An 18,069-nucleotide genomic window follows, 5' to 3' on the forward strand; every position below is an offset into this window, starting at 1 on the left:
AAACGATTGGAATGATGTTAGAACGGGAAAGAAAATCGATTAGGTGGCCACCACGTGCGTCTTAATGAGACTACAAACATTTCAATTTTGCTGTTACATATATTGGGATATAAGCAAAATTTACTACATAAAACTCGAGCTTACGGAATTAATTCTCTTCCTCATCATTATACTTTCTGGTTTATAAATTAAATTTTAAAATTTATTATTGAAAATGAAATAAATTAACCTGAAATTTAATATTTTTGTAACAAAATTACGAACATTTTATTCGTTTTTTACAAATTTAAAGTGGTGAATTTTAATGTTTAATAAAGCTTATTTCGTTGTATATCTATACTGCTTAATCTAAAACTAAATTAGCTTTATTTGGTTTTCAGTATGCCCTAAAGCGAGGCCCTAAACCGTAACTTAAGGCCTCACATTTTACATGTATCATTATTTGATGGAAGGGAAGGGCTTGTTATACGTTATAGCTTACGGCCACAACAAGTTTTTGTCTGAATGTTTTAAGCTGTTTTGTACGTTATATATTAAACAGAAATACTTAAAATAAAGCAAGACTTTTTTAATATTTTAAAATATAATTAAAACATAAATTTATTTTAAAAAGAACCCAACTTTCTATTAGTACAGTTGACAATTATTTGAATTCTCTTATTATAAAATAATGAAAGAGCAAAAATTTTTCTTTAATTATTTATTCTTTTTTGTTATTTACTAAAATGATTTAGGAACTTGTAATTTGGAAAAATACTTGGAAGTTATAAATTGCAAAAAAAGCTTTTTGATGTACAAATTACAAGAATAGTTCATAAACTATAAATTTTCTTGTTTACAAGAAGGAAACGTTTCCATTGTAAAGATTAAAAGCTATGAAAGGAGAGGAAGACATTCCTTCACTTCTTCGATTATTTTGGAAAAACTAGAAGATATATCTGAGATATTAAACGTAAGATAGCTACTTTATGACAATAATTACTTGCCTAGTTAAAGCAGAGAAAATATTAATGTCATAATTCTCAAATAATCGATCTTAATCTAAGAGTTAGTACAATTAATGTGTAGAGTGGAGCCTATCTGTACTGATTATGCTTTAAATTGTGCTTTTTTCATATAAAATTTTTAAAGGAAGAAATTAAAAATTCATTATTTTCTTTTCATAGTTATCATTGCTTCAAAATTTTGTATTCTATTAAATATTTATGCACTTATTACGGGGCCAATGCTTCAGGAAATAGAAAATTTCAAGATAAGAGAAGGTTATGATGCGATTATACAGTACTTCTCAACGAGTAGCTCGCAAGCTACTCGAAGTTTATTACTTAAAAAGAGTCAATAATGTAACTATTGATAGAACCGATATTAAGAAGTTCCGAATTAAAACACACTTGTATTTGTAGATGAAGAGTAAACTCTTTGATATTGCATATACATGTGTAATTTCATTTGGCACATTCAATTGTGTTTTCTTCTACTAATTTAATTTTATTTATATATTTACAAAGGTAAGGAGATCGGAATCACTGGGTCCTCCCTGATTACGCTAGTGAAAGGAATAAAATATTTAAAATTTGGAGAGTAATTTATATAAAGGAGAATAGCCTGTTTAAAAAGTATTTAAACCGTTCTAAAATTAGAAATATAAATCCTGTATAAGCCACAAAGAAAATTTAAATTATGACACTCGATTAGACAAAATGACAGTATAAATCACCAAGAATTTATATTCATTAGTCTTTTTTTAACACATCCCTTAATATCTTTTAAAATATTTTTTGTCTCACCAGTGGACGAGTAGATAAAACCACGAAACACTGACAGTTGATCACGTGTTCACGCCTAACCGACGGGTTCACGTGGAGTTTTCTGGATTTTTTCACGTGTCTAACACCTAAATAGGGGTCAGTTTTCCTTTAAAATATTATCTCAGTGGTCAACCCCCTTGATAGAATGTCCATGTGTTGTGTTGCCTTATTCTATCAATCCTAAACTGTCTTTTACGCATGATATTTTTTAGATAAAATTCGAAAAATCGAAAATTCAATCAAATTTTGTCCTTCTGATATTTGATATATTTATTTTTTAATCTTTCAAATTCTGTTTTCAATATATATATATTTGTTTTCTCCATAGATAGATGACCGGCACGACTCTATTGTTTATGATGTACAGGGGCAAGCCACTACTAATTTGAGGTAAGAGTATATATTTTAAGTTAAATACATTAAAAATACAATTAAAAATTGCAGCCCAGCATTATGACGATGTCCCAATAAATAATCGCTCCTTTACATTAAAATCTTTTAATCTCGTTAGTAAAACAGTTCGTAATATTTATCATTATCTTGTTAAATCCAGTTCTTTGACAATTTTAAATAAAGCGATAGACTTGGAAGGCGTCTTTTTTANGTATCTTTTTGATATAATTGAGAATAAAATTCAATTTTAAATAATAAATACGAAGTGTTTGAATTGAATTTTATCTTCTTATCTTTGAATTATTATTATCATTAATTTCGTAAAAAATGGAGCAGAAATGTATGTTAATCTGGAATAGAAATCGATTTTATTTTTACAATTACAAATTTTAGACGTTGGTTTTTGGGATAATCAGTGACTGAACAGACCTTATGACCGGGCTAACAACGAGAAATTGTTTTGGGTTTTTTTTAACGTATATAACACCTAAATAGGGACCATTAAGAAATTCTCCTGGGAGGCATCACCCCTTGACAGATCGTATAAGTGCTGTGTTACCTTATTCCATTAAATCAAACCAAACCAAATTGGTAATTGGTCGTGGGTTCGCAACTCACCAACGTACTAACCACGTGAAATTTTCTGGGTTTTCTTCACGTGACTAACACCTAAATAAGGGCCAGTTTTCTGTGTAAAATCCTTCCGGGGCATTTCCCTCGGCAGATGTATTGTGTTGCACATTCCATCAACCCAAAACCCTACTTTATTTTTTCAAATTTTCCAATTAAAATTTCTTTATAAAAAAAAGCGCAATATTCTCGCAATTTTTAAAGCTTTTTTTTTAATTAAACAATTTTCTTAAAACATTAATTTATAGCTATCTTCTCATAGATAACATTCCCTCGTTTTTTTAGTATTTTTTCGTTGTGAAATGTTAAAATAATAACAAAGTACAAGCTATCTTTTTAATAAAACTTTATCTTTCTAGTAAACAAAACACTAAAGCAGCGATATTGAGTGCTCTTCTAAGAAAAAAAATTGTTTCACAGCTACAGAAATTTATATAAATAACTTCTTCCTCTGCTTCAAGTAAATTTGAGTAAATTATTGATGAGGTGTGAACTAGATTTAAGTTGGAGTTTGGAATTTTAATAACTACTCTCTTGCTTGCTTTCTATTTTTATCCATAGTTGCAGACAATTGGATTGTTGCTCCCAGGGATGCGTGTGACTGACAACTTATTACTTCAAATCATTCATACTAAGCTGAACACGATATGTTTAATGTCGACAGTCACACACTCGTATAGTTTTTTAAGAACTTTCGAATGGATTACCGTAAAGAGATTTAAAAATATATTTTCTAACCGAATTATGCGAACTTTACTTAGATTTTTATATATTATTGAAGATATCGCACTTATTTCTGTCAAGAAATCTCATTTTTCTTTTTCAATTTGGCTCCTCTCATGGTTCTTTCTGTTTAACCATTTTCTTCTTTGCCATCAATGGCTTACAAGAACCTGTCAATTACACAGAGTTTACTTTTGACATCCAACTTTCCATCTGTAAAATTGTCAATTTGGGAAGGGATCGTGTCAACCAATCTTTTCTTCTAGAACAAATAATATTAGAAATACTAAAAATTTCCAGAAAAAATTAATTGTGTCAAATAAAGTTATTTAAAAAAATAGAAAATTTATCATTATACATCTCGTCCTCTTTAACTAAATTACGGTTCCTATTTCTTTGTACGCATCGAACTTTTATTATGCTGATACAATCAGAAAATAGTAAAAAAAATCGAACAATAGTTATTTGCACAGAATAAATATATAACAATAATATTGTTTATTTCGTCCTCTTCAGCTACAGAATATGCTTGAATACCTATCTTAGTTCTAAGAACCGATAAATTAGAACAGTGCATATTTTTAAGTAAATTTGACAACATTCTTTAAAAGTTTTCATTGTTAAACTGAAGTAATAGCGTAAAATTGTACGCTATCCCAACTAATCGAAGACCTAAAGTATAAGTTATAGTTATAGTGCAAAATTACTAAACAGCACAGTTACAGTCCAGCCCTATTCATTGCCAGACTGCCCACTAGGAAAGTGAGGCATGTATCTAGAGGCTCCGAAATTAGAAAAAAATTAAGTAATTTTACCGTTGCAATTACAAATCTTAAGTCATAAAAATTTCTATACGTACAATTAGATGTATTAGTTTATAATGTAAAATTATGTGAAGGGCCCAATCTTCTGTGCCCAAGAGCCTCGAAAGGTGTTAATTAACTACGGTTTTAATAACGATTTTATTATAGTTATAGTCCAGTAGTAAACAGTTGTAGTTACAATCCGGAATTACTAAAAAACTTATTTTAAAAATTTTAATTTTTTATAATATTTTTCTACTCTTTAGCTACTGAATATAATAGATTGGATATTTCAGTTCTTAGTAAGCACCGAACACTCTTGATCTATATAATGCAGTTACTGTTAGAGACCGGAATTCAGAAGGAAAAAAATTGAGTTTATTTGTGTTAATAGTAAAAAAGATATATATTATTCCGCTCATGATATTCTCCAAAGTGGTTCTTATAGGCGTAAAAGTGATAACTTATCCATTGCGGCCAAAATAATCACCATTAAACATTACGGAGCTGGAAAAGAAATAGTTGAATTCCTCATCACGTGTTAAATGCAATAAACCTTTGCTGATCCACTGGCATTCACTAGTAGTCGAGCAGAATCAATTTTCTGCACTTTCATCCGATTCCAGAACGGAAAATATTAAAATTTTATACAATATATAATCTTAAACACCTGATTTTTTGGTATCTTTTTGATATAATTGAGAATAAAATTCAATTTTAAATAATAAATACGAAGTGTTTGAATTGAATTTTATCTTCTTATCTTTGAATTATTATTATCATTAATTTCGTAAAAAATGGAGCAGAAATGTATGTTAATCTGGAATAGAAATCGATTTTATTTTTACAATTACAAATTTTAGACGTTGGTTTTTGGGATAATCAATGACTGAACAGACCTTATGACCGGGCTAACAACGAGAAATTGTTTTGGGTTTTTTTTAACGTATATAACACCTAAATAGGGACCATTAAGAAATTCTCCTGGGAGGCATCACCCCTTGACAGATCGTATAAGTGCTGTGTTACCTTATTCCATTAAATCAAACCAAACCAAATTGGTAATTGGTCGTGGGTTCGCAACTCACCAACGTACTAACCACGTGAAATTTTCTGGGTTTTCTTCACGTGACTAACACCTAAATAAGGGCCAGTTTTCTGTGTAAAATCCTTCCGGGGCATTTCCCTCGGTAGATGTATTGTGTTGCACATTCCATCAACCCAAAACCCTACTTTATTTTTTCAAATTTTCCAATTAAAATTTCTTTATAAAAAAAAGCGCAATATTCTCGCAATTTTTAAAGCTTTTTTTTTAATTAAACAATTTTCTTAAAACTATTACGAAATTTTATTTTAAAAATTTGACTAAATGAAAACAAATTTTTAATTTAAATACTGAGTTTCAAATTTTCCAAATCGTTATTTAGAATTTTAGAGCTAAAAATCGAAATAAAGTAGAACAATTTTTCTGTTGGGAAATAATATTATCTTCTCTCTCGCAGCTAGAAAATATAACTGATCAATACTTTTGGCTCTTGGCACCGAAATCAACAGAAAGATTTAAGTTGAGCAGTTGGCTTAATGCAAAACACTTATTTTAAGCTATGAAACTAACTTAATATTCGTTTTTTCTTAAAGCAATTTTAACTTTACATTATGGAATGTATCAAAGAGATAAAGTTTAAAGAAACACATGCAGAACTAATCAATAACATGGAATTTTATTAAATCTTCTTATACGGTGATGCAACTTAAGAGATGCTTTCTCTTCAGTTTATTCGTTTATAGAACAGAATTTTTTCATTTTTTATACACTAAATTTGGTTTATTATTTAGTTATTAAAGTTTAACTGATTTAAACGTTTTTTCTTATGTTTTAGTCAAAATAATGTACAATGTTATATCAGTTTGACGTCATTCTTACAGTTTTCTTATGAAAAAAACTGTAATAATGACTTCAATTTGATGTAAAAGTGCACTTTATAGGAGCATTCGTTTTGTTTAAATAGTGTACACTTTTAAGTCAAGTTAACATCATTATCACTTTCTCGTAAGAAAACAAGTTGACGTCAAATTGACGTACTACTGTACATTATTCGTATAAAGCAAATAGTCCTACAGTTAACACTTTTACGTGAAATTGATGTCATTATCACACTTTCTTGTATGAAAACCTCAAGAATGACATCAAATTAACGTCATTATCGCACTTTCTCATAAGGAAACTGCAAGAAAACTTCAAATTAACGTAATAGTGTACATTATTCTTACAAAACGAATGATGTTAAGAAGATGACGTTGAATCTATTCTTCATATTATTCATTTATAAATTTATAAAAGTATAATTAATAAATTTCCATTTTTTATATACTAAATTCGATTTATTGTCCAGTTATATTGTTTTATTTTTCAACGTTTTTCTGACGTTTTAAACTGTTAGAAGAATGATGTTGACTCCATTCACTATAGAAAAATTCAAATTTTATTTTCTTGTGATTGTCATTTCTTAGATTTCCTTAGGCCAGACAGATCAATGGAAAATATTATGTATCCTATTCAACTTAACTCAGAATAAATTTTTATATTGATTTTATTCTATAAAAATACAAAATAAAACGTTAAAAAATACTATTTATATATCATTAAATTATTTTTTTTATATTTAAAATCACGTCAAAGTCTCTTAAAGTGAATTCTTTATCAAATGTAGCTTCTATAGTTAATCGATCAGGTAAGAAGCATCATCAAGTGCAGCATCACAGGAAGAAAAAGAGGTGTAATTGCAACTGAAATATATTTTTAAAAGTTACTCAAATTAATTTTTAATATAAAATTCGCGTAAGAAATTTAAATATAATAATTTTTCAACTTTGAAAGACATTAATAAATGCGTGTTTTGTGTGTAGACAAGCCCGGAGCGTTTTTTTTGGAAGCAGAAGGCTATGCACCTTGTCAATAACTACCTTCGATAGGTATTATTGAGAGTGTATGGCCCGCAGATATTTTGATGGAATTGCAATGCTTTGATAAGCTTACAGCTTTGCAATGTGTAACTGTGATGTATTTCTTCTTGTCAGCCCTTGCCACGTTATTACTGGAAATAGCGTTATGTATCATTCTGACACATGTAGTCACTCTTTCCGATTTGTGGTCACATTCTTTCATACTGTTCTATAAAGAAAAATTATCGTGATATTAATAACCTTGTTCGTTCTTTAAAAAAGATGATCATTTTTTTAAGCTAAGCGTGCTAATTAACTTTCGTGTATTTTGCGTGTTTGGAATACTTTTACATGAAATTCGTGAGTATTTTAAACAATATTTTATGCAACTTCTTCTTTTCAAACTTAAGCACTAACGTAACTATAATAGGTATTAGGGGGAGCACTAATTAGAACGTGCTACGCTCTGCACTACTAGCGCTGTGGATGACGATTATACTTTTTACAAAGGTAGGGGACTCCTGGTCCCCTCCCTGCTTACGCTACTGATCTTAACATTAACTTAATCACTTTAACTTTACATTTTAATATGAAAACCTTCGGTATATTTGAGTTAAATATTGATTTTTGACTCACACAATAAAGTTATTTATATATTCAAAAATTAACCCGAAGCGAATAGAATAATTATTAATTCTTTCAATAATTGAATAGGTTGTCTCATACAGAAAATATCGGATTTCAAAACAATTCAGTCAGAGTAAATAATATCCGACTGTTTATGTCAGTTTTAATTAAAATTTACGAATATTATCAAAATTGACGTCATTAAAATGATGAATATTTTTTTCCACGTGCCGTTAGCATGTCCCTCTTGCGTAATGTCCATCGACCTTACTGTCATCTGGATGATGAAGACGAAGCCATTAGAAAAAGGTACCAGGAACTGAGAATGAAGAGACGTTGGTACCAAAAAGCCAAGGTGACATTGATTACTGTGGCTCTTATGGTCGTCCTATTGGCCATGGCTGGTGTCACTTTATGCTTCGTCCTACCCTGGAAAGATGGTTTTAACACGCTACGCCTAACACCAGATGCTAAATCTTCTAATGGTGGAGGTTTTGAAGATGCTCTCCTGGTTAAAACTAACTGCGGACAATATGCAGGGGTGGTAGAAGAAGGTGCTTTTGTTTTCAAGGTAAGTAATGATAAATTTGTTATTGCTTTAATTAAAATTAATGTTGAAAAGTATAATTTACATACCTCAAAACTGGAATTCTTAAATTTCATTCTTAATAATCAAGAGAAATTTAAAACTTTGTTTAAAATAAGTGGTATCTCATTTATATTCGTCATTAAGCAAAGGCAGAGGTTGTTTTAAATTGCAGTTTAATGAAAAATATTTTAATTTTTAAGTGTCACATATCAATGATATGATCACTGTAATTGAAAATCTGACGTTGCAATAGTTAAAATTAAGAGGCCTATGGGGTTGAGATAGTTCATACTTTTACGTCAATTTGACGTCATTTTTTTAAAACTCGTTCATTATAAAAATGAAGAGATGGTGTCAATTTGACATTAAAGTGTACACTTTCTGGGCGAAACGAAGAGAGCTGAGGTTAAAGACAATAATATAATTATTTTTAAAGCTAAGATTTATGAATTAACGAAGAAATTTATCATTAAAATTTTGTTTTGATTATAAAAATGATAAATTTATAGTTTTTAACATTGAAAAAAGTTGTTTTAATTTAAATTTTTAAGTGACATACATTAATAATGGACGAATTACACTTGTTATTAATGATCCGTTAATGTTAATGAAGGAGATGAGGGTTATCAGTTTGTTAAAATTAAATACGAGTGTCTACTTAAGAGAAATATTATCTACTTTATTCTGAGAATATTCATTTAAGTGAATATCAACAGATATTCTCGAAATTTATTTAAATAAGTAGCCATTTATGAAATATGCAAATTTGAATTTTTAATTTAAAAAATAAATAAATAAACTTGTTTTATCAATATTTTAAAAATTATTAAAATAATTTGTTATTAAACATTTAAAAATAAATAAAAAAATATCTTTTAAATCTTAAGTTTCTTAATTGAAAATATTATTTTAAGAAAGTAAAAAGATAGACAATTAAAGTTTTTAAAATTCGGTTAAACTAAGGTAAATATAAAATTAAACTCTTTATTAACTTGAATATTGACCCAAAAGTTTAAGCACTGATAATGGGTTCGTGCCTGATTAATGGACTAGCCGCTTGGAGTTTTCTAGTTTTTCATCATGTGTCTAACACTTAAATAGGGGCCAGTTTACTATAGAAAGTCCTCATAAACAGTATCTATTTTGGCAGATTGTTCATGTGTTGGGTTGCCTTATACCATCAATCCAATACCAAAAATTTAATGTTTTAAGGTTTAACCTCAAATTTATGTTAATACCTTAGAGTTTATAATCCTTACAAAGTGACAGACAAATTGATTAAAACATAAGCCTGCTGTTCTGGTGGACCCGGAATCGAATCTGGAAGAGCAACACCCCCAGAATGTATATATGTATTTTTAATGAGTGGTTTAACCGAATATATTCAGCTCCCGTTTCTCATATGTTAAGGGGTTTTTTAATCAACCCATTATGGGTATGATTTAAAAAAGTATCTCTTAGTGACTATAGCGTAAAAAGAGTAAAAAAAAAATAACTGTTTGGACTGAAATTTTCAAATTACAGACCTACGCATTCCCACTGCCGTCTGTTTGTCTGTCTTCTTTCATTAATCTCGAGAACGGAATTAGATAGATGAAAATCGCGACCAGATATGGAAAACTTTTGGACCTAGCGACTCGATTAACTATATACAAACTTCCGAGCTGAATCGGAAGTTACGTGATTTCAATTCAAAATTTTCTCGAGAACGGAGTTAGATAGATAACAGGCATGACTCAATTGTTGTCAGGAGAAGTATGATGTACAGGGGCAAGACGCCACTAAAATCCAGATCGAGTATGGAAAGCTTAGGAATCGGAAACCCCGATTAACTATATACGAAGTCGTGTGACTTTTTAAATTAAAGTATGGTGAAAAATTGCAGCCCGGCATTGTGACGATGTCACAATAAATAATCGCTCGTTTCATTTACCTTACATTTACCTAAAGTTTTTGGTATATTTACTCAAATTATTAAATATTCATACGAATTTTATATGCCAAATTTTTAATATTTTAATTTTTGTATTGACATTTGACTTAAAATTGCGATCAAATTTTATTTTTCTTATTTTAATCACTTTCATTAACAAACGAACAGACTTTTTTTTAGTTTTACTTCACAATTTTAAACTGTAAACAGATTATTTTTATAATAACCATTTTCTTTTATCGAATATTAAAAAAAAAATTATTTTTCAAAAAATAAATTACAATTTTCAGATATTTATTTTTATAATTCACGCAAACTGAATAATTAAATAAGATTAAATCCGTTAATTATTATTATGAAAATTTGAAAAAAAAAACAATTTATAAATGTAAAATGAACGAATTCATTATTTTGTTGTTGAAATTTATAATATCGTATAAAGAATTTAAATTATATTCCTCTANTTAACCTAGCCAAATAAATAATAAAATAAGTTATTATTTCATGCAGATAATAAGATTAATCAAGTTATTTATTTGCTTAATTCTTGACGATAATAAGCTTAGTTACTGTACGTATCGGATGATCGTAATTAAAGTACCACTATTCAACGCTGTCTACAGAGATATTTAACAGTCTAAGTGCAACGAAATCTGGTGTGGCGATATTTCGGGAGAAGCCGAAGACATTTTCATTTAAAAAATTAATACCAAATTTAGCACTTTCGGTGCTGCAAATAACAAATACAGTATTTTATTTGTACATGACATTCGTGTTTTACACAAACCTCGGCGATACTTTCAATGTGGTTCCCATTCTGAACGTGTATCGAAGGCGATGAACAGTGTATTGAACAGTCGAACGTAATTAATGTTCTTTGTAATATTTCTCGCGTGCTGTATTTGGGAGAGTCCATAAATTACGTTACGCATATCCTCGATCGACCCCATTAACTGTACTAAGGAACAATACACAGCGTGGAGTATTGAGCGTTACAATATTTCATTCACGTATAATGTTACACCTGTAATATTCAAAGCAACGACATAAACAGTGTGGTTTGTTATGCAACGCTACAGAATTATTGTGAGGTCCAAGATCATTGGACTCTAGCATTATGTAACGTTTTTGTAAACACTCTCACCCAGTTGTAAGGCGTAACAATTTCCTCCGTAGCCACTCCGTTGTAACGCATCGTAACGATTACCTTCATACCCATCACCCATACTTATGTTAAGTAGTTTCTAAACAGAACCTGATACTATCTTTCAAGGCTTCCAAATTTACAACATGCCTTCGATAAAGCACATTTTTAAGTTTTCTAAAGCCGAAAATTACCCGAATTAAGATAAAATGGCTTGTAGTATCTTGAAATGTCGCCATACCAGATTTGCACTGCAAAATATCTCTCTAGACAGCGCTAAATAGAGGTGCTTTAATTACGACCACTCGGTATATTTATCTACTTCTTCACATTCTAATATTACTCGATAAAATTATTTTATAATTCTTTAAATATCTAAATGTTCGAGCATATAGGATGACTCAAAATTCAGGTAACCAAGATATATTTTTAACCTCAGATGTAGCTGTTCTAAACAGGTTTTCACAGTTCTGAAAATATATTTCAGTTAACTGAATTTTGGGACATATGTTATGACTTTTTTAATTGTAAAAACACTAATTAAATTATTTTTTAACGATTTACTTAATAAATTAAGCCTTGTTTAAACACTCTAAAAGGAACAAAGACCTCGATTATATGAACTATAATTTATTAGTTTTAAGTGGTGGACATGTTTAAACGTATGCTATTTTAAGTATTTAAAGTTAACATATTTTCAAATAAATATGCATAATTTGCGGAAACGAATTTAAAACCGCGAGGGCCTTATATTCGTTATTATTTGGTAGATGGAAAGAAGCCCTTTATATTACTGCATCTTCTTTATGGCTGCAACAAGTAGCCTATAAGTTTGACACTTGTAATTTTTTCTAGAATGATTTAAAATCTAGTTTAAATACTGTACTTTTGTACAGGCAAACCTCTAAATAACGGACACTGACGTGAACATAAAATGGTGGTGTAAAGAAGTAAACGTTTGGAGGTTATTTTGTACGTATTTGAAAAAGAAATGACGCCGTTTAGAGAAAAGGACGTTCCTGAGAAATGACCGCCGTTTAGAGGTGGCCTTTGTTGTGAGGTTTGACTCTATAATGTAACTCGACTTTATTATGGCTCAAAATGATTTAAATGAAAGAAGTAAAAAGATTGCCACATAACAAATATATTTTGTGTTTGTTACTATCCATTAATAACGAGTTATAATAACAAATAAAAGAAAACTAATTAAATTTATAGTTGCGTCTTTTGGTAATGACATTTTCTGACATAAGTCGATTTAGAAACAAGATTTTATATTAATTATCCTTATTTTGTTTAATTCTTATTTACAAAATACATTATAAATACATTAATAAATTTATTATGTTCAGGGAATACCTTACGCAGTTCCTCCAGTGGGAGATTTAAGATGGAAGAAGACGGTTCCTATATGGACTGATACTAAACATTGTAGCAACACAAGTAGACAAAGAGCTCATCAGTTTAGTCCTCCTTGCTTTCAACTTAGTCCTTATAACAAAAAGTATAAAGGACAAGAAGATTGCTTATATTTAAATATTTGGTCCCCTCGATTGGATAGTTCTGTACGTATCTGCTTTTTTTTTATTTAAAGTTATACATAATTAAGGCTATGTTCGATTGGTTGGAATAGTGCAGTTTTTACGTCAAGTTGATGTCGTTACGTCAGTTTCACTGTGAAAAATTCTAAAGAATAATGTCAAATTTACATAAAAATTTGCACTATTTCAACCAATCGATCGTATTTTGAGATTAATCGAAAGAATTTTAGGCAGATTTAGAGGTTATGGTATGGATTCACGGAGGATTTCTTCAATTTGGTGCTGGAAATCGACCGGGACTATGCCCATCAGCTAAATTGGCAAAGAAGTTAAACATGGTCTTCGTGTCTCTCAATTATCGCCTTCACTCTTTAGGTTTTATGGCACTAGACTTACTTGTAGGAAGTATTTTAGCCGATGGTTTCGGCAATTACGGCTTGTGGGACATGATTGTGGCATTGCAATGGATACAGGATAACATAAAGAATTTCGGTGGAGATCCGAAAAAGGTTGGTACTTGAGTGTCTCTATCGTTTATGTCAGTAGTTACGGTTATTGCTGTCAAAAATAGATACCCCTCTCTGAACATTAATCTATTTTTTTATCTTTTGATAATAAAATAAACGAGTTAAACAATCTTTTATTATGCTTTTATATCTGGTCTGTTTATAGGAGAATTGGTTTTAATGCATTTGAGTTACAGGAATGAATTCGTAATTTATTTACAGACCGTAACAATGCTTGTCGTATTGTCCCTTTTAACACTGAATATTAGCTTTAATGCTTCTATGCTACAATTATTTCCCTTTCAATTTACAAGATTTTACAAATTATACGCTTGAACTATGTCCTGTAATACAGGAAGTGAGGATTAACCATTAGGCTGAGAAGGCTTAAGCCTAGGAGCCCGGAAAAGAGGGGCCCGAGAGCAAAAACAAATATTTTAATTGATATGTTATGTAACGTAAGTTAAGTACAAAGGATTTGACAGGAAGGTCGGGGAAACCTTGCTAAATCTCAGCCTAGGGATGGTTTTTAATCCTCCACTGGATACAGAATAAGTCAAGAATCGCTTATCATACTTTTAAAATCGAACTGAGTTGGGCAGAAGAATTTTGTTACGATAGAAATATGTTATGCCTAGGGGGCAACCATCTTTATGTGTGTCAACTGGACTACGTACAGTACGTACATGTTTCTTTCGTGCCAAAATTTTTCCTGTCTAACTGAGTTCGATTTTATAAGGGTATTCAACAACTTTTGACTTATCCTGTAGAACGTAATGTCAGTGATTTATCCAGGATTTTGAGAATATGGGTGCTGCTAAATTCAGATTCGGTAGGTAATGGCAGGGTGGGTTCCCTCTGTCTTTTAGAGCATGTTAATCAATTACCTTAAATTATTTTAGCTACCTAATCAAAGTTATATTTATTTTTACATTAAAGTAACAAAACTGATTGCATTTACATCAAAAGAGTGCTGCAACACCAAAAGTACCCTTTCCTAGATGTGCCCCTGTATAATATATAATTTTACAAGAATAATAGTAAAAAATTTTATTAATATTTTATTTAGATAACAGTCTTCGGTCCCGATGCGGGAGCTTCTTCTATATTAGCAATGATTTCTTCTAAAGTTGGTAGAGAGTTGTTCAGATCCGCTTGGTTGATAGGTCCTGCAGCCATCTTTAATCGAACTTTTGAAGAACTGCAAAAACATAATACGGCTTTTTTCCTGGCTAGAAGTGGTTGCAGAGATGTAAAATGCCTAAAACAGATGTCTAGTAAGGAGATTTTGCTGTCATATTTAGGAAAAGACGATCCCTCGTTCAGAATCAGAGATCAGAACGATCTTCCTATTCAAGGAATATATCCGGAGCAATTAATTGTAGTCGATGGTAAAATCTCGTAAATCCTCATTTAATTAATTAATTTTAAAATACGTTTATTTAATGATTTTATTATTTTTCAGGTGATATTTTACCAGCTACACCTTTTGAAACTATAAACATGGGACAAGCTAACGACTTGCCTCTACTTATAGGTAAATCTTGCTGTAAAGGCAAAATTTTTGATTTTTTAATTTTTATTAATTTATCAAATTTATGTATATTCATAAATATATAGATGTCTACATAAAAATTAAATATATCTTTGGATATCTTTTATAAGAAAGACGTGTGAATATTATTAAGTAAGCGTACATATTGCTACGTATATAAAATGCTTATAAACCGCTTTAAAATAGAGCTTAAATGATTAAAACATTATCTGAATGACCACAAAAAGCAAGCAATTATAGTAAAATTAGTAAAAGAAGTTGGTATTTAGTTAGTAGGATAATAAACAATAGCGTTATTTAAGAGACGTTTAAGGTATAAAGTGTTTTACAATGGATAAGGCATGATTCTATTAAAGTATCGATTTAGTAGTAGGACAGTCATTTGGAGAATGATTAATAGACAAAGAAGCTGAACGCCTGAAGCGTTTTCCAAGTGACAAGTTGGAAGTGCCACCAGATGTGAGTCGCCTCGCTCGTTGATATCGCATCAAGATGCTATGTCTCGCAGAAAGCGAAATCAAACGATCAAAGTTCTTACTGAAAAGAAAAGTCCTTTGATAGATAGATCGATTTAGTAAAAACTCTTGGGAAATCCGTGGCAGATGGTTTTAAGATAGAATTTTCTATGTAATTCTTTCTCTAACGTCAACAGAAATTCGTATTGGGCCTTCCTGCAATCTATTTATAGAATCTTTTATATATATATATGTAACGCTTGCCGCACACCTATACTTTATATAGGGTAAATTGACTTTGGCAAGTTTCTGGAAGATGATTCGATACGGAGTATTTGCCTTATTTCGAACATTTTTACTAGCTGTTAATATATAATGCATGAATCTTGCCTTTATTTCCGTATCGATTTTTTAGTGATGATTTGTAAATATCTACAGGTACTGGGTCGCAGAGTGTAGATATTTGGCCAGGACCCGAAGATCTTAGCCTTTGGACTTGGAACCAGTTAAGAAAATACGTTACAACTAGTTTAGATAGCTTCGATCCGAGGATTAGTCAAATGGCTTTACATCTTTATAACGATACCGACGTGGAAGGTAAATATATACAATTAATTACTTTTTATTAGAGAAAAAATTTATAAATAAATATTTTACAGTGAAACCAGTCCAAAACGGAACTCGAATAAAACGGAAATTTGCCAAACTGAAAAAAAAAAATTCGATACTGTACCATTCCAGTTTACACAAAGAAAGTTGATACAGCAAAACCTGTGTAAACCGGAATCCCGTCGTACTGATTTTTTTTTTTTTTTTTTAATTTTGGAGATTGCCAACAGTTGCCAAATAGATAAAATCACTGAACACTGGTAGTTGGTCGAGGGCTCCATCTTATCAACGGGCTGGTCACGTGGAATTTTCCGGGTATTTTACACCTAAATAGGTGTCAGTTTCCACAGAAAGCCCTCCCGAGGGTACCCTTCTTTGTTAAATCATCAATCCGAATTTTTTCATTTAGGAGGTTCCGTTTTAGACAAGTTTTACTGTACAATAATTTTGAAGTATTTAACAAATGTTAAACAGTCGACGACAATTTCTGATAAAGACATGAAAATATATAGAAAATTCATTTGAAAAATTAACAATTAAGATTGATTTCCCTACTGACAATTTACCACATTAACTCGAATTATGCGAAATTTATATTTGAAGATTGTTATTAATATTAAAATTTAGTGATTTTATAAAACAATTTTTCTAGTTTTCTTTAAATATAGGTTATATATAATAAAAAAGCGTCGAACTGTTCATTTTAATAATAAAAGTATGTTAATTAGTTATAAAAAATGGTGGAATATTTTTAAATAGTTTACGCTATTCGAAAATTGGCATTTTTTTTTTGTATAAATTAATTATTTTTCTTTCACGAGTTGAGTTTTTTATTGATGTTTCATGCGTAAAAAGTCACCAAAGAGATAATTTTCATTTATAAAACCGCATTTTTTTAAATCAATTTTCATGATAATTTACGTAGTTTTTGAACAAGAAATTGTGAATATTACCGTAACAGTGGGCCACTAGAGAATCTGCAGACGGTAATTGGGATAATTATCTTTTCTAAGATTTATATCTTTAATGTTGAAAGGATCTAATTTCCTTATCTAATTTTCCAATTTTATTATTATTTATTTGTAAATGTTTTATATTGTAAATTCTGATTTAATTAATTACATTAAATAGATTGCTTGAAATATTTTTAATTAATTCTCCCTAAAACATTATTTATCCTAGATGCGAATGATTTAATATTTTCAATTAATAATGCTCAATAATGTTTAATGAAGCTCGCGCTAATAATAATTACTATTCTTTAATGAATTTTATGTTAATAATGTCTAAATTACGTATAATGTTAATAATTATAATGTAATGTAATTTTATTAATAACGTTAATAAAAATAATAAAGAGGCGCGTGTTAATAAATGTTCAATTGTGTTGAATAGTTAGTGATCAGTAATGCTAAATGAGATTTAAAATGATGAATAATGCGTCGAATAGTTATATTAATAAAGTTTGATTATGTTAAATAAATTGAATAATGCCAATAATTCTTAGGTCAACAGAGGTAAATAATGTTGAACAATGCTCAATTATTAACGCGTTAATAAAGCCCATTAATGCTAAATAATCCTAATAATGCTCAATTAATAAGGCTAACTATTAATAATATCAACTAATATTCAATAATATTGAATAATTGTCACGTTAATAAAGCTTAACAATGCTCAGTCAACAAGGCTAATTACTAGTAGCCTAAATAGTGCTCAGTTAACGAGTTTAATTAATGGTAAATAATGCTCAATCAGTCCTAATAATTCTCACGTTAATACAGCTGAATTATAAGGATACTAACAGTAG

The 18,069-nt window shown here is 29.8% G+C and overlaps 1 protein-coding gene across 2 annotated transcripts in view; it reads left to right on the top strand.

Annotated features, from left to right (window-relative positions):
- Positions 1-18,069, top strand: part of LOC111628933 (para-nitrobenzyl esterase-like) — a 66,866-nt gene that overhangs the window by 13,009 nt on the left and 35,788 nt on the right. For both annotated transcript variants that reach the window (XM_023372792.1, XM_023372791.1), the window contains exons 2-7: positions 8,165-8,498; positions 12,946-13,158; positions 13,365-13,643; positions 14,710-15,031; positions 15,106-15,177; positions 16,089-16,247. In XM_023372792.1, coding sequence (XP_023228560.1) covers positions 8,166-8,498; positions 12,946-13,158; positions 13,365-13,643; positions 14,710-15,031; positions 15,106-15,177; positions 16,089-16,247 — 1,378 coding nt within the window. In that variant the 5' untranslated portion in view covers position 8,165. The remainder of the gene's footprint in view (positions 1-8,164; positions 8,499-12,945; positions 13,159-13,364; positions 13,644-14,709; positions 15,032-15,105; positions 15,178-16,088; positions 16,248-18,069) is intronic.

The sequence above is a fragment of the Centruroides sculpturatus genome, unplaced genomic scaffold (assembly GCF_000671375.1).
Source record: "Centruroides sculpturatus isolate CEXI.00-Female unplaced genomic scaffold, Cexi_2.0 scaffold573, whole genome shotgun sequence".
NCBI lineage: Eukaryota > Metazoa > Arthropoda > Arachnida > Scorpiones > Buthidae > Centruroides > Centruroides sculpturatus.